A 21,957-nucleotide genomic window follows, 5' to 3' on the forward strand; every position below is an offset into this window, starting at 1 on the left:
GTTTTTACTACTCTACAGCTCAGAAGTTCTGTGGAACCCAAATTAAATAATCTTCCAAGGCATAACTAGGAAGGTTTATTTTACTTCTAAAAAACTACTAAAATATTGCAAGTTGCTTTTGATAGTTCCAAAATTAAAGTTTTATATTAAATATTTAAAGGGTAATCAAGGGCTGTAAACTTTATATGGACAAACATTACCTCTTCTTAAAAAAAATTACAAGTTTTTCTAAGGTGACACCCATGTGGAGTGGTCATCAATTCTTGTTCTTGGTTTAATAGACTAAGAAATTCAATTTTTAAATACTATTGAAGGTAATTGTGCTCCAAAGAACTGATGTGCATTAGTCAAGTTCATCAAGTTTATTGAATACTGATACATTGACATGAACATAATGGGTTAATTTACTGAAAAAATAGCAATTATTCATTTATATCAAGTGCCCCACTTAAGCACTTTATGTGGATTATCTCATACAATGCATTAGTTTGATCACCATCAGACTATAGAAGTATTTGAGCTTAGTGAATTTAGGTCAAACTACTAATAAGTGATGAAATTAGAATTCAAATTTAGATAGTCTGACTCTAAAGACAAACTCTTAATAATAGGGGTGCTGATTCTTAGATTCATTGGTCAATTTATCATACCTGTCACATTAATTTTTTTCAGAATAAAAAGTCAATATGTATACATTGTAGAAAATTCAGAATGTTCAAGGTGATAACATCTATATTCCAATTAGAAACTCATAATGACTATCAACATTTTGGTATACTTTCTTCACTCTTTTACATGATTTGCATGAGTATAACTGACCACATACTACAAAAGCAATATTAAATATTTTGGGATATTTAGTGTTTTTTTCATGAAGTAATTTCCTCAAGTCATTAGAAATTCTTTTTCTTTTTGCTATACTGAATGTTGAACTCAGGGCTTTGTACATACTTGACAAGCACTCTACTGCTGAGTTATATCCTCAGCCTTAGAAATTCTTCATAAATGTAGTCTTAATAGTTTTAATCATGTGTACAAGAATCTTTTAAAGCTTCCCCCCCCCCCAGTCCTGGGGATTGAACCCAGAGCTGTTTAATCGCTGAGCCACATCCCCAGACCTTTTATTATTTTTATTTTGAGACAGGGTCTTGCTAAGTTGCTTAGGGCCTTGCTAAGTTGCTGAAACTGGCTTTGAACTTGCAATCCTCCTGTCTTAGCCTTCTTGCTGAGATTTCAAGTTTTAAAAATATAACTATTGCCATAGTAAATATCTTTCCATATAAACCTTTGTGTTCTGAAATATCCTATAATTTCCAATAGGAAAATTATTGAATTAGGTCATGTGAACATTTGGAAGGTTCTTGATATGATTTGGTAACTTTCCCAAGTCCTACTTTGTTACAATTTATAGCCCACCAGGATATGAGTGTCCAGTGTACTCTTACAAATGGAGTTTAAAGCAAACTGCTAATTAGATTTATGGGGAATAATATTCCTTTGATTTTGTTATTATTAATGAACTTGCACATTAATATGGTATGTGGTAGGCATTTGAATTTTGTATTTTGTGACTTGACCATTCATGTATATATTTCTCCATTTATTTATTTAAGATGTTAGTGTTTTTTCTAGCTCTATTCTCTTTGTACTCACACTGTACTATATTATGAACAGTTCCGTCCCTAATCTGAATTCATCTACATAAATATCTGCTACTGGGTTATGGTTCCATAAGGCCTGTGCCATTTTATCTGTGAAAAGCATAGTAAATAAAATCATACTGTACTTTGTAGAATTATTCTTAGGATTAAGATAGTGTAAGCAAAGCATCTAATGCATTGTCTGTCATATAACAGATGCTATGCCTAAATCAAATCAAGCTTTTGATTTAGGCAATCAGAAGTTTTGCCCTTGAACTAAAACCACAAATTCCATTTCAGAGTTTAGGAAAACGAAGATTAGAGAATAAGGATTTGGTTTCTTTTTGTTTTCAAAACAGTATCTCACTATGTTGCTCAACTTGGCTTTGAATTCTCCTCTGTGTTCAAGTGATTCTCCTGCCTCAGTCTACTGAATAGGAGGGACTACAGGCAGCACAACCTGCCTGGGAACATTAAGTATCTTTCAAAGATCACTAACTATTGTTGTAAATTGCAGATTTAGGTTCTAAAATCTTTTACCACAAATGACACATGAGTGGAATACTCTTAGTTTTGGTACTGGGGATTGAACCCACGGGTGCTTACCCACTTAGCAACATCCTCAGCCCTTTTTATTTAGAGAGAGGGTCTCACTAAGTTGTTTAGGCCCTGGTTAAGGCTGGTCTCTCCAACTTGAGATCTTCCTGCCTGAGTCTCCCCAGTTGGCGGAGAGTCTACAGTCAGGACGTCACTCCAATACTTTTGCAATCCTTGCAAGACTACTAAGAATTGTGAGCTGTTGAATCCTTTTGGCAACTGATTTCCAATCCCACCGTCTATAATAACCCGGAACCCACACGGATGCCACTTTTCATTTAAATGAGAAGAGGCACAGATAGAGTAAGCGACGTTTTCTGTCAGCATAAGAGAAGTTAGCCTTGTTTTTTAGACGGGGAGGCAGTGTTCTAGGGGCCACTGTTAGAAAAGCAGAACTAAAGCAACGAAGGGAGGGGCCAGATCACTGGAGAGCTGGGAACTTCAGGGTATTTGGGGAGCAGTTCTGTTAGGGAAACTGGGAGGTGATGTTGTAAATAGAGTTTTAAGTTTAAAAGTTAGGTGTTCAGAGAGTCCAGCGGCTTGGGGGCAGGCCTGGTCAGCTGCCGGGCGGGTTTGTCCAGTACCAACCGGGGCGCCCCAGCGGATCTGCTCCTGCGGGCGGGGAAAGGGGCGTGTATACACGGTCAGCGAAGGGCAAGGGAAGCCGCCTCGGGATCTGGGATCCTGGACGTCTAGTGGGAAACCAAGTCCCGCCAGACGAAGGGCCGAATGTCCCCGCGTAGCAGGCGCCCCAGGCGTATTTCGGCACTTCCGGTAAGAAGCCCGACGCCCCCAGCTCCGACCCGGTGGCAGCGCGCAGGCGCCTGGGGCCGGGAGGCAGCAGACGCGGAGGGAGGGGGCGTGTGAGCAGCGGGAAGCCTCCACTGCGCATGCGCCTTCTGCACAGCCCTCGTCTGAAGACGGGCAATCTCTGAGCCGGAGTCGCGCACTCCCGGGACTCTCGGCCCGGGTCTCTCTTCTCAGCGCAGCGTCGCGTCGAGTCCCCAGAAAGCTCCAAAGGGGGTGGGGAGGTAAGAGTGCCCAGAACGGGCCGTCTTGGCCTCTCCTCACCCCCGCTGCCCTCGCGGAGAGGGTGGGATGGCCGCTGGACCCGCCGACTTGGACATCGGGTCGGCCCTCCCCTTCCTCTAGGAACCGAGTCCCGGCTGTCGACCTGTTCCTTGCCGAACCCTCTGAGCTGGCCGGGGAATCCCAGCCCTGACCACACCGGGCTAGGAGGGCCATCAGGGCTGTGGGGTGCCGGGTCCCACCCACTCGGGCCGCCCGGGTTCTGAGCGCTACTAGGATTTGGACTCCTGGGCCCCGGCAGACGTAGGGGAAGCACCGCTGGTCGCGCTTGGGGAGGGGGTGTGACTAAAGGAGGCGACTGTGGCTCCCGAGGAGTGGTGGACTCTACCTGAAAAGACTGGGCTCGACAGACGAATCTGTCATAGCCGCCTCGAATCTCAGTGTCCATTCCCTCACTGGTGCGTTTTCTCCTCCTTGTAGTCCGCAAGGATGCCATGCTGTTCTGCCCCAATACCTTATCTTTGGTACCTTTGAAAAGATGTCCTTACTTTTACCCGTTAACTTATTTGTACTACCGTAATTGCAAATTATTATATTCCAGATTAAGAATGTTCCTGTTAGTTTGAGTGTATAAAAATCGGCCCATAATTTTGATATTAAGTTCATTTTTTATTTAAAAATAATTTGTTGATCAAATTATTCATTTGGCCTCTTGAGTTGGCAGAAGATTAATGGTTTGATTCAGTATAAGTACATATAATTTTTCACTAATTTTTTCTCGTCTGAATATTAAACTGCATAGTGATAAAAATTTTGAAAATTATTAGGAGTAAGGAAAAGTAATCATAGTCCCACCATATAAAGGTAATCCTTCACTGTTAATGTCTTGACTTTTTTCTTTTTCCCTCCTGTGCATTTTCTTAATTTAAGATGATGAGATGTGTATACAGTTGGATTGCTTGCTTTCCTCGTGTTCTTATAAAGCCCCATAAATATGACTTTGACTTTCTGATTATGCAAGTAATACATGAGAAGAAAATCTTTTGAAATAACTACATTACAGATAAAACTAAATTCTAATGTAATTGTTATCTCTAATCATAATGTTAGATAATAGTACTACAGTTTATTTAACATTGATTGGGGATAATCACATTTAAAAATTATTGAGGACCAAAAGAATTTTTATTTCCTAATGCAGTTTATTTACCATTTTGGAAGTTAAAATGCAGAAAATTTATTTTTTATTCATTTAAAAATAACCTTAAGCTCATTAAATAATTTTGTTGAAAATTTTATTTTCAAAAACAAAATTTAGTGAGGATAAAATTGTTTTATTATTAATTTATTAATCAATTGTTTTTCCATGAATTGAATTTGGGGGGCTCTATCACTGAGTTATATCCCCAGCCCTGTTTGTTTGTTTGTTTTGAGGTCAGATTTTACTAAATTGTTAATCTTCATGCCTCAACCTCCTGAGTTGCTGAGATTACAGGTGGGGGGCTGGAAAATTATTTTACATTGAGGTAAATCACTGGCTTTATAAACATATGAAAACAAATTTTATTTCCTTGTGGTGCTGGAATTGGGATTGAACCAGTCATAGACGCAAGTGCTGTACCACTGAGCTATAGCCCCAGCCCTGCACTGAATTCTTGTGTTTGCTTCTCTGTTCTGTCTGGTGTGCTATTTTGTTTAGGTAAAAGCATATGAAGAAAATCTATCCTAGATAGATATGTAGTTGGGAAAGGAAGAACCTTAAAGACCCTTAAAAAGATTTTTGGTATCTTTCAGGAGTCCTCAGTCTATAGTTTGAGAAAGTCTAACTTAACCATTCTTGTATTAACAGACTAGTAGGTTGTTTTCACTTTTATACTGTTATAATTGAATATAACAATTCAGTTATATACAAATAATTATTATAATCTCAGTATTTGCAATATTGAAAATTCTTTGTGATGTGTGCACAAGAGCTGGTGTTTCTCTAGAAATTGCTTGGTCATAGAATTCTTTTTTTTTTAATCCACATAAACATTACTTTTGATGCCTCTATAATTTTCTTTTTTAAATTTTTTATTTTTTATTATATATGACAATAGAATGCACTTTGACATACATGCATGGAGTATAACATCCCATTTTTGTGGTTGTATATAATGTGGAGTTACATTGGTCATGTGTTCATATGTGAACCTAGGAAAGTTATGTCTGATTGATTCTAGTGCCTGTATAATTTTCTATTGTGTCCTACGTTGGTATTCAGATTATTTCAACTAATAACAGATCATAATCTTTGAATGTTTTCAATAGTTTAGGATTACTTTTTAAAATTTCTAAATAATTACCAGATCAAACATTAGAAAAACTTTTGAGGCTATTAATACTTATTGTCACATTGTTTTCCTGAGAGATTCTATCAGTTTACTTTCTGTCAGAAGTGGCTGATATGCTTTTAAAAAAAAATCATATCCTTACCAACACTGAATACTTCTATTATGAAAAAAACTTATATTTCAATTTAGTAGGCAACAAGTCACGTTTGTTCTACTTCTCATTACTTTGATGGTTCATTGAACATTTTTTCATGATCTTACAGGTTGTTATTGCCACTTATAATCCAATGTCCAAGTGTTTTTCTAACAGATTTTTATTGTCTCTTATATTGTAAAGACACATACTATAATTTTTAAGGAAAATAACAAAATTATCTTTTTTCTCTGTTTATAAAAGTACATGTTTATTTTAAAAAGGAAAATAGAGATATATAATGTGGCTTTAAAGGGTTCACATAATCCCATCCCCATATTTTTAGTATTAATAACAGTTTGATGTTTGTCCTCTATATTTTTTCCATGTGCTTTTGTTAATACCATTTTAAAACAGCTTATTTGTAAAAATGGGTTTATATTATACATAATTTTATATATAAAATTTATACATAAATTTTCTTTTGTTTAACAATGACATATTGGATATTTTTCCTGTAGAAGTGTATATAACTCTAGGCAAAACTATCCAGAGTGGTTTTGGGAACATGAACAATCTTTAGTTATCTGATGTCAAGCTCCTGTCCTTTTCTGTATTCTCTTCCTTGGTGATCTTATCCATTAACAACTGTGTGTTGCCAATTTCCAAATTTTTATCTAAGACTTCTCTCCTGCATTCCAGATCCTTATATTCAAAGCCTTTTGGATATCTCCCCCAGGATGTTCTCAAGGTACTTCTGACAACAATCTAAAAGTGAACTCATGGTTCCCCTTAATCCTGTTCCTCTCGTATTGCCTGTCATCTTCAGTGGTTCCACCATCTGTGCAGTCATACATAATGGAAACCTGACAGCGTTCCTAACCTTCTGCCCTGTTTTCACTCTTCAAAAGTTCTCATTCTGTACACTTTTCTCTTTCCTTTTTCATCCTCACTGCACTGTCTTAGTTCAGGTCCTCATGTTTCTTGCCTTACCATTTTTAATGAGTTTCCTTACTTTTGGTCCGTTTTCTGATTAATTTTTCACATTGTTACCAATTTTTTGAATAATCATAAGTTATTATATAATCTTAGAGTATATAAATGGCTCAGTGAGTAAAACTATTGCCCCAACAAGTTTATCATGTGTACACTTTATTTAAATAAACTTCTTTAAAACAAGAAGCATATCTTTCATTTATTTTGTGTCTTTTATTATATGTGGTAGATTACTGACTCAAAAAGTACATTTTGATTAATTGAATATATATTTGGGAAATATATATAGTTTAATAAGATTTCATGTTAAAAGTTCTCAATGTACAGTATTTGCGTTGCCATATCTTTTACAACTTGTTGGATTATTATCTTTTTAGGCACTTCAAATAACATAATTCTTAGTTGTACATTACTATATAGAGATGCACATTCAGTTTTACTTCTTTCCAAACAGTATGCCTTTATTTCTTATTACAATAGCTAGGGCTTTTAATATTATGTTGAATTAGAGAGGTGAGAGAAGTCTTTTTCCCAGTCTTTGAGGGAAAGCAGGTTTTTATAATTAAATATCCAGTTAACTGTAGATATCTTGTAAATATTGATCATCCACATGAAGAAGTTCTCCTCTACTCCATAGTTGGTTGAGAGGGTTTTTATTGTGGTTGTTGTTGTTGTTTGGGTACTGGGGATTGAACTCAGAGGCACTTGCCTACTGAGCCATATCCCCAGCCCTTTTTTGTATTTTATTTAGAGACAGGGTCTCACTAAGTTACTTAGCCTCGCTTTTGCTAAAGCTGCCTTTGAACTCTGCATCCTCTGTCTCAGCCTCCTGAGCCGCTTGGGGATTACAGGCATGTGCCACTGTACCTTGCCTGGTTGAGAGTTTTTATCATGAACAGGTGCTGGTTTTTGGGGGTTTTTTTTTAAGTTTTTTTTTCTTTTTGCATCAATTGATATGATTATATGATAATTTGCTGATATAGTAGGTTACAATGATTAATTTTCAAATGTTGGATCAGCCTTGTATAACTGAATAATCCTATTTGGTCATGTTATGTAATTCTTTGTATACATTGTTAGATACAATTTTCTAATATTTTGTTGAGTATTTGTGCATCTATGTTAATGAGCAAAATTGGTCTATAACTTTCCTTTCTTGTGACATCATTATTTGGTTTTGATTTTAGGGTAATGCTGTCTTATAGAGTGAATTTGGAAGTGTTCCTTTTGATTCTTTTTTTCTGGAAGAAATAGTAGAGAATTAGTATTTTTTTTTTCCTTATATGTTTAGTAAAATTCACCAATGGATCCATCTGGACCTGATGATTTATTTTATGGAAGGTCTTTAATTATTAATTTTTAAAAATAGACATGGGTTTGGGAGTTACCTTTAAGTGTGCTTTTGATAAATTGATCCATTTTATTTAAATTATCAAGTTTATGAGCATAGAGTTGTTCATAGAATTCTTTATTTTTCTTTTAATGTCTATGGCTTCAGTAATGATAAATACACTCTTATTTCTGATGTTAATAATTTGTTTCTCTTCTTTCTTGATCTTAGTCTATCAATTTTATTGATCATTTTGGAGAACAAGGTTTTGGTTTTATTGGTTTTCTCTGTTAACTTACTGCTTTCCTGTATACTGTTTTTAATTTCATTGATTTTTGTATTTATTTTTATCTTTTCTTCTGCTGGTTTTTTGGCTGAAATTTCTGTTGTTTTTTGTTTTGTTTTGTTTAAATACTGGGGATTGAACCCAGGGATGCTTTACCACTTAGTTACATCTCCAGTTTTTTTTTGGTTTTTTTTTTTTTTTTTTAATTTTGAGACAAGGTCTCACTGAGCTGCTTAGGCCCTCGCTATGTTGCCGAGGCTTCAAACTTGTGATTCCCTGCCCCAACCTCCAGTGTCACTGGGATTATAGGATTGTACTGCTGCACCTGACTCCTTTTATTTATTTTTTCCTAGTTTCCAGAGTGGATGCTTAGATTATTGATTTCAGGTTTTAATTATTTTAAAAATGTATGCATTTATTGCTATTAACGTCTCTTTAAGCACTGCTTTCACTACAAACCCAAAAGTTTCTCTTTCCTTCCCCCACCCAGTACTGAGGATTGAACTTAGAATTTCCCACATGCTAGGCAAGTTTTCTACCACTGAGGTAGATCCCCACCCCCTTTTAATGTTATTTTGAGATAGGACCTCACAAATTGCAGAGGATGACCTCAAACATACAATCCTCAGTCTCCTGAGTTACTGGAATTACAGATTGTGCCAGCACACCCAGCAAGCCTTTCTTACATTTTAAGATTTCTGCTGTCAATTTCCTTGATCACTTTTTGTTCTCCAAATGTTCCTTATTTATGGCTTCCTGTTTGTTTCATAGTTGCATTGTATTTTCTCTTCTCTGAGAAAATTCCTTGAATTATTACTCGGCTTCCTGCATTCTCTCTTCCTCCAAATCCCTTTAATTGGCTTGGTCTCTGTGTTTTGTTAACTCTTCTGTATGTACAGAATAATCTGTTGTTCTGTTGAGTTTTCATCAATTCTGGAAAAATTTCTCTTACAGTCTTCTAATAAAGTTAGTTTTTCCATGCTCTCGATTTTTTTTTTTTTTTTAATTCTGGAATTGTACTCAGGGCCTCATGTATGCTAAGCTCAATCTTTACCAGTTCATCTTTGTCTTTTAACTTGTTTTTCATTTTGTCTCTTCCTTAGCTCTTATAAAGTATTTCAGGTAATTTCTTCAAAAAGTTCTTTCAGTTCATTTCATTCTCTTAAACTCTGTCTAATCTTTTTAACCCACATTTCAAGTCTCTTTCTAGACCACGAGTGTCCTTAGTTCACAGGACTCAATCATAACTGGTTCTTGTAAAGCTCTCTCAATTCTTGTCTCTTGTCTCTCATTTCCCACTCCTGTTCTCCGCTCCAGGCAACCTCCCATGTGTTTAATTAACTATATCCTTTTGTTTGTATTTATTATTCAAAATTTGTTGTATTTTCTTGTGTTACAAGAGTAATAACAGTTTGCAGCAGCTTGGAAAGGTAAACAACAACAACATTCACCATGGACAATTTGAAAAACTTTGCTGTAAAGTGTTCTGCCTTAATCAGGTGCAGTGGTGCAAACCTATGATCAGCAACTCAGGAGGGAGAGGCAGAAGGATTGCAAGTTTGAGGAAATCCTCAGTAACTTAGATTCTGTCTCAAAAGTAAATCAAAGGGCATAGGGATATGGCTTAGTGGTAGAGGCCTCTTGGTTCAGTTACCAGTACCACATACATACAAAATCCCAAATGTATTTTAAAATATGAAAAATAAAGTATTTCACCTTCTGGATTAATTTAGATGATTTTCTTTCTTTCTTTTTCTTTTTTGGTACTGGGAATTTAACTCAGGCATTTTACCACTGAGCTACATCCCCAGCCTTTTTATTTTTTATTTGAGAAAGGGTCTCGCTAAATTACATATGACCTAGCTAAGTTGCTGAGACTGGTCTTGAGCTTGTAGTTCTCCTGCCCCAGCTTCCTACCTCAGCCTCTCAATTTGCTGGGATTACAGGTGTATGTCACCATGCCCAGCAAGCTGATTGCTTTCTTTTTATGTCATTTAATTTTTCTTTCTCAGCTTGAATTTCCTGCGAACATGCAATTAGTTCTAAAAGTTTGATTAGATTCAGTGTCAGATCTTTAGACAGGAATTTATTCTATGTCATGTGTTCTTCCATATTTATTGGTGGTGAAATTGATCTTTGAATTCAGATATGTTAACCATAATGATCTCAGCAGTTTCAAGTTCTCCATCAACCTTTTTCTCTAATGGTTTTAACATTCATGATAGCCATTGCTTAAGGACCATGAATAGATGATTTAAAAATTTTTTAAATATTCTTCTGCTCTGAACTGGAATTCTTGTCTAAATAACTTTTCCTCAGAAAGTATTTTATTATCCTAAAGTATATTTTGTAAATAAAGGTCAGAAAAAATTCTTCTTTTCCTTTGTTAACTTTCAAGGTAATAGGTTAGTAGAATAATAGTAATGGGTTACCCTAACAGCCCTCCAATGAATGCTGTGTTTTTTATGTTAGTATTGTTATTTTTTTTGTCTGATTTGTTTTCAGTCCTTTGTGGTCTTCATTAATTTAATGTTAAGTTGTTCAGTTTGATGTTCAATTTAAGCCAGTGAGAACCCCTTTGACTTGACTTCTTTTCTTTTGTATTATCTCATTAGTTATTTATAGATTCCTGCAAAGTGTCTCAGGCTTATTTGGTGGAATTTATGACTTAGATCAGAGGTTCATGCACTTCATTCATCTTTTCACAAACTGACTTTTTTAGTTTTCTATGGACTATTTTTTTTTATCTCTGTATGTAGTATATTATTTGATATGCAGTATTTCTAAGTATTAGTTTTCATTGTGAATTCTTTGACCTGTGAATTATTTAGATAAGTATTTTAAAATGCATAATAGCTATGTGTACAATGTTATGTTGTACATTGTATGTTATGTTGTATATTGTATGAGTTGATTTTCATATCCATGTTATTTTTTTTTTCTTTTGATGGTCCTGGGTTTTAAACTCAGGGCCTCATCGACTGAACTACAATCCCACTCATTGGAGGGTTGTTAGGGCACTAACCCATTACTATTACTAACCTATTACTCCTTTTTAAAATTTTATTTTGAAACAGGGTCTTACTAATTTTCTCAGGCTGGCCTGGAACTTGTGATCCTTCTGCCTCAGTCTCATGAGCAGCTGGGATTGCAGGCATGTGCCATTGGGCCTGGCTCATGTCATTTTTATATGGAGACCATTGTTTCCACCTAAAGGGCAAATTCCTCAAAGGATTATTGTGAAATTATATTTTTGTTTATATTTCATGTTTCATGTGATAGAATAGATGGAATAATATTTATATATTAGAAAATTAAATGAAATGTACTTGTTTATTTTCTAGATATACAAGAATTAAATTCTGAATAAGTCTACAGGTAAGATGGACAGTTATTTTAAAGCAGCTGTCAGTGACTTGGACAAACTCCTTGATGATTTTGAACAGAACCCAGGTTTGTTGTTTTTCCATTTTTGCCATTATTGGAATTTTTAAATTTCTGTAATTCAGTCATTTCAGATATAAAGTCCTCGAAGCAAAATTTGATTTCAATTTTAGTCTCATTGTTTTTTTCTATAAAAAGAAGTTTACTTGTTTCATTATAACATATTAGTTTATTCTAATACAGAATGGAGCCAATAGTCGGAATGGAAGAAAACTAGAAGTTTCTTTGCAGATACAAGTTTAGCTATAAGAAAAATCAGCATATAAGCAAGCTAAGAGCAGCTTTAAAGTGCTATATAAATAGAGATTCATGACTGTGAAAGATGATATTTTCCTCAGAATTAAGACCAGGAAATTGGAGGGCAGAATAAAGAAGTTAAATTGTTTTTCAGCTTTTTCTTAGTCTGTTTTTTATAATGCAGCTGAATTATTAAGTGGAATTTCTGTCACCTTATGACATTTATATTCAAAAGAAAAAAAAACCAGAAAGTTCTTGAAAGCTAAACAAAAAGTTTATTCCATTTAGGAGTCTTTAAAAACAATCTTTATAATATTTATTTGATTAGGGCCTCCTGAATAACTTTGTGTTTCTATTTTTTATTAGATGAAGAAGATTATCTTCAAGATGCAAAAAATGCATATGATTCTAACTATTGTTCAGTTTCTTCAGAGTTGGTTTCTTCCCAGCTAACTTCACTGCTGCCAAAGGACCAACATTGCATTAGTAGTTGTGCCTCGTCAGAAACATGCCATGAAGTAAATGAGCTTTCCTTGAATGGAAAAACTCTTGAGGGACTAACTTGTATGCAAAATGAAAAAAATTTAACAGGACTTGATCTCCTTTCTTCTGTGGACGGTAGTACTTCAGATGAAACCCAGCCTTTACACATGAGACGATGTAGTAAACCTGTCTGTGACTTAATAAGTGATATGGGTAACTTAGTTCATGCAACTAATAGTGAAGAAGATATTAAAAAATTATTGCCAGATGATAATAAGTCTAGTGCACATTTTTTGACTGAATTGGATTCATCTTCAGTTTCAGATACTCAGTGTGTTTCCTCAACAGACCATGCTAGTGATACTGTCAGAGAAGAACAGAATAATATCAGCTCTGAATTACAAAATAGAGAAACTGGTGGAACCAAAGAATTGGGTATAAAAGTAGATACAGTTCTTTCAGATTCTTGTAAATACAGCAAAACAGAAAATTTAAAGGATAAAAAGATCTCTAGTCAGTTAGAACCAATTGTTGATTTTAACATGTCACCTGCTTTGACTCACCAAAGTTCCAAAATATTTGATGCCAAAGATAACCTGCAACACAAGAGTCTGCCATGTGAATTATTAAAAGATGATGACTATTTAGTAAAAGAGGAGATAGATACGGCAGCCATAACTGCCACAGAATGTTTAAAAGAAGGAGGTAGTACCAGTGGTTTGCCTTGCAAAAGTTTTCTAAAAAATGAAGATTTATGCTTAAATGACTCAAATTTAAGAGATGAAAATTTCAAATTACCTGACTTTTCCTTTCAGGAAGATAAAACTGCTATGTTTATAAAACAATGTAGAAAAATAGACTCAAAAAACTTAGACCTTACAGATAATAATGATATAATCCAAGATTCCTCTTCAACTTTACATGTTTCAAGAGAAGGTGTACATTCTTCATTATCCTGTCTTTCATTGTCTGGGTCTTTGTGTGGATCATTAATTGACAGTAAAGCACATGGTGATTCTTTACCTCGGAATGAACCTAAAGACCATATACAAGATACAGCGACTATGCATGAAGAAACGCAAAAGAGTGTTGTTCTAGATGGGGAACCATTCAGGGTAACTGATCTTTTGAAAAAGGAAAAATGTAAAACTATACTTCTTCAGCCAGTAAATGAAAAGAGGGAGGATGGAAAGGTAGAATCTGAGCAGATGGTAATCAGAGTTGAATCTTTGGATTACCCTGAAAACACCAATTCTTCCATAGCTGCTGAATCTCAAATGGAGCTCTCTGGTGCTCATGCCCTAGAGTCTCCTGATCATTGCAAAGGTTTTGCTTTTTCAAGCAATGATATGGATGGGCAAGATTTAGATTACCTTAATATTGATGAAGGCATGAAAAGTGGTGCACTAATTAGTGATGCTGAACTTGATGCCTTTCTGACAGAACAGTATCTTCAGACCACTAACATAAAATCTTTTGAAGAAAATGTAAGTGATTTAAAATTTCAAATGAATCAGATAGATGTAAAAGGCTTAGATGATGGAAATGCCAGTGACATATATTTCAATGCCGAAGCAGGAGCTACTGGGAAAAGTGATGGCATTAACTTGATATGTGAAGCAGTTGATAAACAAAATACAAGAGAAAATGGTGGCTTTTCTATAGGGGAAAAAGGCATAATTCCAATTGAACAAGGGTTACCTATCAGTAAGACCGAGGTGATGAATGAATTACCCGTCTCTGATACCAACAATCAATCTATTCATGTTGGGGGAGCTAGACCTAAGCAATTGCTTAACCTTCCATCAAGAATAAAGAGTTCAAAGGAACTGAACAAGCCAGATGTTCCAAATATACCAGAAAGTGAACCTAGCATAGCAAATACGATTGCTCCAAATACTTGTACTATAGATTCTACAACTGATCCTCAGGTTAATTTCAACTCTAATTATATTGATATAGAAAGTAATTTTGAAGGTAGATCTAGTTTTGTAGCTGCAAATGAAGATTCTCTACCTGAAAACACTTGCAAAGAAGGCTTAGTTTTGGGCCAGAAACAACCCACTTGGATTCCTGATTCAGAAGCTCCAAACTGTATGAATTGTCAAGTGAAATTTACTTTTACAAAACGGCGACATCATTGCAGAGCATGTGGGAAAGTAAGTTATAAAAATCTTTGTCTTTGGCCTCATTAATGATAGTCAAACACTCTGCCACTGAGCTATATCCCTAGTCCAAGTCTTTTATTGTTTGGGGACATTTTAAATGAAATGTAATGACAGAAAAGATTAATTAACTGGTGACTCCATGCTTTAGTTAGTTTAAAATCAGTGTTTTTCACCTCCCAATTATGGAAATATGTAAAATACCTGCCATTTTATAGATTGCTTGATAGTTGAACAAATGGTACATTGTCATGGGCATTCATTACATTCTGGGAAATGAGGAACTCTATTACTAAGTTTAGTGAAACTTAAGAATACTGTCCTTACCCTTCTCATATTGACATATCATATGTTCCAAATTCAGTTAGATCCACCTGTGTCCTTAAATACTAAATTTCAAGACCACTTTGTAGCTAGTGTTGTGACTGATGCCCAGGGAATCACTGAGAGGCAAATTGGCTTACCCAAGGTTCAGAATACTGAAACTGACTTCATTTGTGTTCTGTTTTACAACAGAGGATAAAGAGATTGTCTACAAACTTGTCTTAGAAGTAATACAGCATTTTTTTTGACATTTTCCTATATTGTGTTGGTCTCAGATCACCCTATTCATTTTTAGCAAAATAATGTTCTACTTGTAAAAATTTTAAACAAAGAACTACAAAAAGCTTTTCAAATGATAAACTTATTCATTGAAGAAGTTTTTGTTCCCTTTCCAATTAACAGTTGATTTAAAGGCATTTTCCTCATCAGAAATATGGTTATAAATCAGAAGTTTCATTTAAGGTAACAAATTCTATTTAGAATTATGATGATTAGAAAAATGAATTATCAAATAGGAAAAATGGATATTGGTTAGTTAGATTTTGGGCCTCCCTTGTCCCTGTCCCTAGTAGATATAATATATTCTTGAAACAAAAACAAATATGGTGTTTTATTCTTCCTAGGTATTTTGTGGTGTCTGTTGTAATAGGAAGTGTAAATTGCAATATCTAGAAAAGGAAGCAAGAGTGTGTGTAATCTGCTATGAGACTATTAATAAAGGTGAGTATTAACCTGACATGTTTTCCTCCAGTAATTGAATATATCTTAAAAACAATTGGATTGTGACAAAGATAAACTTCTTTATTTTCTTAAGGCAAGGACCTAGTGTTGAATTATCTGGCTTAGGTGGGACATCCCAAGGCTTGGTTTCTCTTCTTTTTGTTCCACTCTCACAATTAATACTACCAGTCTGGAAAGGAAGCATTCAGTTTCTGGAATGGCAGTTCATTAACTTTTAACAGGTACCAAGTCCCTAAATGCTGCATTTCATCTGCCTATTTGTTTTTGTCATCATCATCATCTTCATCATCTTAATCTAAACATTTATAAGATATCTACCAATAAATAGTATTCAATATTATTTATTAATGGCATAAGGCAAGATAAAAGTTTCCCCCCTTTAGAAAATAACCTAAAATAAGAAAAGATAAGGTACTAATATTATGATTTCATCAACTCATAGGAGTGCCAGGCTGTTTACACATTTTGTCTCATATATTTTTTTTCCCTTCCATTTTAGAATGTTATGTGTGTGCACTTTCCATTGTTTCTCTGGCTCTCTAGTTAGCTTCCATTTTCAGCAATAGTCTTGATGGTCTTCTTTGAGTTCTCACAGGTTTTGTGTACGTGTGTGTTATGTTGTGTTTTCCCCCCAGTACATGTTTGTTCTTTTGAGTACTTTTTGCATTTTCAAAAATATGTTGACAGTTTAATTCTCAGCAAATATTACTTGGGCCTTTTTTGACCAGACCTGTGCACTAGCTCAGGCACTGCTTCCTATTAGCCAGGAGAATAAATACCTGATAATAATTTGTTTTTCTCTTTTGAATGAAGATAAATTTTTTCAGCAATTCTCCAAAAAGCTCTGATGTGAGTCTGTTAGCCTGAGGTAAGCTGCTCTACTACCTGCTGTTGACCTGTGCTCTGGAAGATAGTAGCGTATGAATCATTTTATATTTTCATGTTACCACCATTGTTTATGAAGAGGTTAGGCTTAGTGCTTACAGTTGTTTTTTCTTGTACTGTTTCAGTAGTCTAGAAGACTACTGCTCGTGTTGTTAACCAAAGCCATCTGCCAGAATTCAGAAATTTTAGAGCAAGATGCCACATAATTATCTCCCCCTACTTAAAAAAACATAGTAAAACAGCTGTGATCTTTTGATGTATTGTTTGAGTTGACAAGTTCGATTTTTAGGTAGGAATTAAAACATATTCTGACTGTAAGGTTCAAAAGGGGAGAACATATAATCATGTAAGATATTCAGTAAGATACTGAGATCAAACTCTGATTTATCAAAAAATGTATTATGAAATTAGTTTATTTAGTTTTGTGTATTTTGATATCTTATAGTATATAAGCATATAGTTTAATTTAGAGGGCTACTATCATTAATTTACATACTACAAGAAAGCATGAATTAAAAAGTTAACTTACCATAGGGTTGAAAATGATAGAAGTAAATAATGTTATCTAATAAAAAGGGAAAGAAGGGTTGTGAGACACATTCAGTGAAGGAAAAAGATTAAATCGAGGTTGTGGATAATAAAAAAGTTGTGTTGAGATTCCATGAGTTTTGAGGACATGTGCGTGTGAAAGCTATCAGGTAGATTGGGGCAAATTGGAAATTACTTTGAAACCCAGAGTATACGATATGTGAATTTCACTTGGTTAACAGAGCCATTTTCTAAGAGTGCTAACGTTTGGTGGCACTTGTAGAAGATTATTTTAACGGTGGCAGCATTTATAGCAGATAGGTTTGGAGAAATGTTGAACTAGTGCTGCTTTGTGTTTTTTGATTGAAAAAAATCATTCAACAATATTGAATGTGGGTACATATGGATAGTAAACGAAGAGGATATCAGATGGTGATAATACCTTAAAATGAAATTTAAAGTGGAATAGGGATAAATTGGTGCCAAGAGGTAGTATTTTTATAAGATGGTCAGAGTGAGGCTTTATGATAATATGACATGTAAATAGAGACTTGAAGGAAGTGAAAGACTAAAACTGTGTAAGTACCTTTGGGGAGAGCATTCTAGACAGAGGGAATATTTGCTTAACTTGTTGAACAAGTGAGATTGTGGTGAGAGATGAAGTCTAACTAGGAAAGATAGCTAACTGGGAAGGTAGAATAGGTAGGGATGCAGATCATTTAGGATTTTGTGAGCCATTTTAGGAACTTAAATTTTCACTGCAATTTGGAAGCCATTAAAAAATTTTAAACCAAGCAGTGATGAGTTAGTGATTTATGTGTTAAGAGAGTGACTCTTAACTATATTGGAAATAGACCCACGGAGTTCAAGGGCAAAAGTAGAGAGATACTCGTATTTAAAAAGGAGTATTTTCGTAGTAGATATTAAAATATACCAAATAAAATAAAATATCAAATAATTCACTGGTACCTTATCAAAGTGGAGTGTTGCCAACTAAAGTAAGGAGCTTTTGCTAGTTACTCAGATAGTATTTCTGCCAAGTGCCACTTCTTTTTCTTGATAAGCCATTTATTTCTTTCTCCTTTCAACTTAAAAAAATTGAATATTTATTATTATAATTTACTTTGAACTTTAAAGACATCTGAGATTTTAATACTATTCTTTCCTCTTTGTAGCTCAGGCATTTGAAAGGATGATGAGTCCAACTGCTTCTAATCTTAAATCTAATCATTCTGATGAATGTGCTACCATCCAGCCTCTTCAGGAGACCCAAACATCTAGCATACCTTCACCTACAACTTTGCCAATCTCAGCACTTAAACAACCAAGTATTGAAGGTAACAGGAATAAAATGCTATTTCTTAGACTAAAGAAAAATTATTAAAATAGAAACCAGACTAAATATCAGGAGGAGGAATTTAATATAGGAATTGGTTATACATGTATGTTGGCATGGTCAAGCATCTGAGAAACTAGTAATTGCAAGCAGCTACCACCAGTGGGGTTGGAGGGGGCAAAAGGGGCCAGAGGAATAATATTAAAACTTGGAGCAAGGGCATCAGGAGGAGCTTGGCGTTTAGAACTTGGTGTCAGGGGTTGGAGCATCACATCACTGAGGCTGTTACTTCTGGGGAGAAACCATGTGGCAAATGCTGGAACCATTAAGGGACTTCCAGATGACTGAAGGGGAGTTCCAGGGTTAATGTTAGAAATTCTGAAAGTTATGGGACATGCAGCAATATCCAGTGGTAGTGATAGTTCTGCTGCTGCTGCAAGGATCCTGGCAGGAAGTAGAATAGAAAGGATTTCTTCTCTTCCACCTCTGGTTTCCCACTGCTGCCTACCTTTGGCAGAACTTGACCATAGCCAATTAGCTAGCAAAGGAAATTGGGAATTGTACTTTCCGTATTTTCAGCCTAGCATCTACAAGTACACTGTGGAATGGTGGGGTTGGGTTTTAGAGACAATTGGTCAAAAACTCACATATCGTTTTTTTTTCCTATTTTTTAATAATTATTATTTATTTTTTATGTAGTGCTAAGGATTGAACCCTGTGCCTCACACACACTAGGCAATTACTCTGTCACTGAGCTTTTTTCTTTAAAAATGTTTTAAATTTTATAAATTACCACAATAATAAAATTTTTTACCAATATATTTTTAAACGTTTGAGGTTTTGTTTCTTATAACCTGTTGTCATTTAGCATCTTGAGTAAAGCCCATGTATATTTTTAAACATTAGTCTGGGGAATGAAGACTGTACTATGCTAGAAAATAACTGTAAATGTTAGATAAATGTAAATTTGGATACTTCTGACAATTATTTTGGATTTTAGTTTATCACTCAGTAGCTATTTTGTATTTATAATTATAAACAAAATAAGGAGATTCAAAATATATGATTATGTATTATAGCTCTAAAGATGAATGTATCTGTCTAAAACATTTACCTATTTTTATATTGACAATCAGAATTGTTAAATTATAAAACTATTGCAAATGCAAGAAAAATACATTGTTCAGTATGTCCATTGATAGTGCAAAAATATGTGATTCAATTGTTTTCAGTTTTGGAAAGTAAACATTGTATTTTGTAGACAAAAGTAAACTTTTGTATTTTGATATTGTTTAAAATCTTTTGGCATTGGCTGGGCTTTAGCTCAGTGGCAGAGCGCTTGCCTACCATGTGTGAGGCACTGGGTGCAATCCTTAGCACCACATAAAAATAAACAAAGGCATTCTATTTATCTACAACTACAAAAATATTTTTTTAAAAATCTTTTGGCATCAATTTTCATAACCTTCCTCTGTGGCTACTTTATAATAAAAGAGAACAAATATTTATGCTGATTTCTAGTCATTTGCCTCCAAATTTGAGAGGAATTGGTAATAAAAATTAATAAAGTTTTGTATCCGTATCATAAAAACAAAAAATGTTACGCTTCTCTCATGAAATGAAAGTAAAAAATGACTTTCTGGTATGCCTAAGTGATCTTGTTTCCTTTTTTAGCCAATTTATTTCTTTCTGTTCTTTATATGTTTTCCTTTGCTTATCTGCCATGCTCTGATCTACACTTTTCATTCCTGTGCCTTAATCGGTAAGTTTTATTCAGTTCCCATTCCATGCTCACAAACTCAAACTCCATAATATATGCTTTAAATCTTCCCCTAGTGTTTTTAATGTGTAATCTCTCCATATACTTATTTTCAGTGTATGTGATTCCTAGGGTCACATCTAGTCTAATATGCTCCTTTTGTATGAATTAGGTAGAAAAGGATTCTGCTTAGGATAGATGAATCACACACACACAAAAAAACATTTATTGAGGCCTTTGTAGCCCTGAGAATACAGAGCTGGCCAATGGACAGCAAAAAGCTTTTGAAAACATTTCCTGACCATTTGGTATTACATCCCTGCAACATTGCCAGACTAAAATGATTTGTTTTCCCAACTGATTCTAGGACTATGTACCAAAGAACAGAAAAGAGTATGGTTTGCAGATGGCATATTGCCTAACGGTGAAGTTGCAGATACAACAAAATTATCATCTGGAAGTAAAAGATACTCTGAAGACTTTAGTCCTCTCTTACCTGATGTGCCTGTGGTAAGGTGTCTAAATAACTTATTCGTTAAATAAAATTCTATTTTTTGGATAGTTCCTCATGTGATTTTTACAGTACTTATCTTTTCAATGCTTTGAGTTTCCTAAAATAAGCAATGTACAGGCATACCTCATTTTATTGCAGTTTCTTCATTACACTTCACAGATGTTACGTTATTTACAATTTGAAGTTTACCGCAACCCCATGTGGAACAAGTTTGTCAATGCCATTTTTCCAACAGTTCAGATGATCATTAGCGTTTTTGAGTAATAAAATATTTTTTAATTAAGATACGTACATTGTGGTTTTTTTAAGATATAATACTATTACACACTTAATAAACTACAGGATAGTGTAAACATAACTTTTATATGCACTGAGAAACAAAAAATTCATGTGACTCATTTTGTATTGCAATGGTCTGGAACTGAACCTACAGTATCTCTGAGGTATGCCTGTATAGGTAACAGTGAATGTGCTTTAGATTTTACCCTTTTCATGTTAGCCTAAGGCAATGGTTCTCAAACATTTTAGACTTAGGACCCCTTTGTAGTCTTTTAAAAGTTATTGAGAATCCCTAAGATATGTGGTTTATACCTATTGGTAATTACTGTATTTTAAATTAAATTGAAAAAATTTAAGGATATTTATTAATTACAAAATAATAAGCCTATTACATTAGTAGAAATACTATTTTTATGAAAAACCTTACTTTCAAAACCAAAGCAGTTTAGAAAGAAGAGTGTCATTGTTTTACATTTTTGCAAATTTCTTTAATATCTGACTTAATAGAAGACAGATTCTCATACCTGCATTCAGTGTATTGTGCTGTGTTGTTTTCATATGAAGAAAATCTTAGGTCCTCATCGACTTCCTGAAAGATCTTGGGGACCTATAGAATCTCTGGACCACATTTTGAGAACCATTGGTATAGGTAAATGTAACTTAAGATTTAGCAATTTTGTTTAGACTAATATTGATTTAATGGTTTATACACATTCAGGAAAGTCTGATGGTGATATTTATGCTTGTATTTACACACATGTGCTTTGTTTAAATAGTAGATAGACAATATATGCCTCTTGTTAGTAAGAGTTCTTTTGCTAGGTTTTACAAATGGGCATGATAACCAAAAATATGTTCCTTATCTAGGACCTATTCTCTATCAGTCTTTCAACAAAATGGAAGTCTTCCATGGCTAGA

At 34.6% G+C, this 21,957-nt stretch overlaps 1 protein-coding gene across 2 annotated transcripts in view; it reads left to right on the forward strand.

Moving 5' to 3' along the window:
* Nucleotides 1-3,152: 3,152 nt before the first annotated feature.
* Zfyve16 (zinc finger FYVE-type containing 16) overlaps nucleotides 3,153-21,957 on the forward strand; it is a 40,889-nt gene continuing 22,084 nt past the window's right edge. Inside the window, exons 1-6 of one of the 2 annotated variants that reach the window (XM_026415256.2) lie at nucleotides 3,153-3,268; nucleotides 11,689-11,797; nucleotides 12,392-14,667; nucleotides 15,621-15,717; nucleotides 18,327-18,488; nucleotides 20,614-20,756. In XM_026415256.2, coding sequence (XP_026271041.1) covers nucleotides 11,728-11,797; nucleotides 12,392-14,667; nucleotides 15,621-15,717; nucleotides 18,327-18,488; nucleotides 20,614-20,756 — 2,748 coding nt within the window. In that variant the 5' untranslated portion in view covers nucleotides 3,153-3,268; nucleotides 11,689-11,727. The remainder of the gene's footprint in view (nucleotides 3,269-11,688; nucleotides 11,798-12,391; nucleotides 14,668-15,620; nucleotides 15,718-18,326; nucleotides 18,489-20,613; nucleotides 20,757-21,957) is intronic. The other variant, XM_026415257.2, reaches the window with a different exon arrangement.

This window comes from Urocitellus parryii, chromosome 1 (genome assembly GCF_045843805.1).
Source record: "Urocitellus parryii isolate mUroPar1 chromosome 1, mUroPar1.hap1, whole genome shotgun sequence".
NCBI lineage: Eukaryota > Metazoa > Chordata > Mammalia > Rodentia > Sciuridae > Urocitellus > Urocitellus parryii.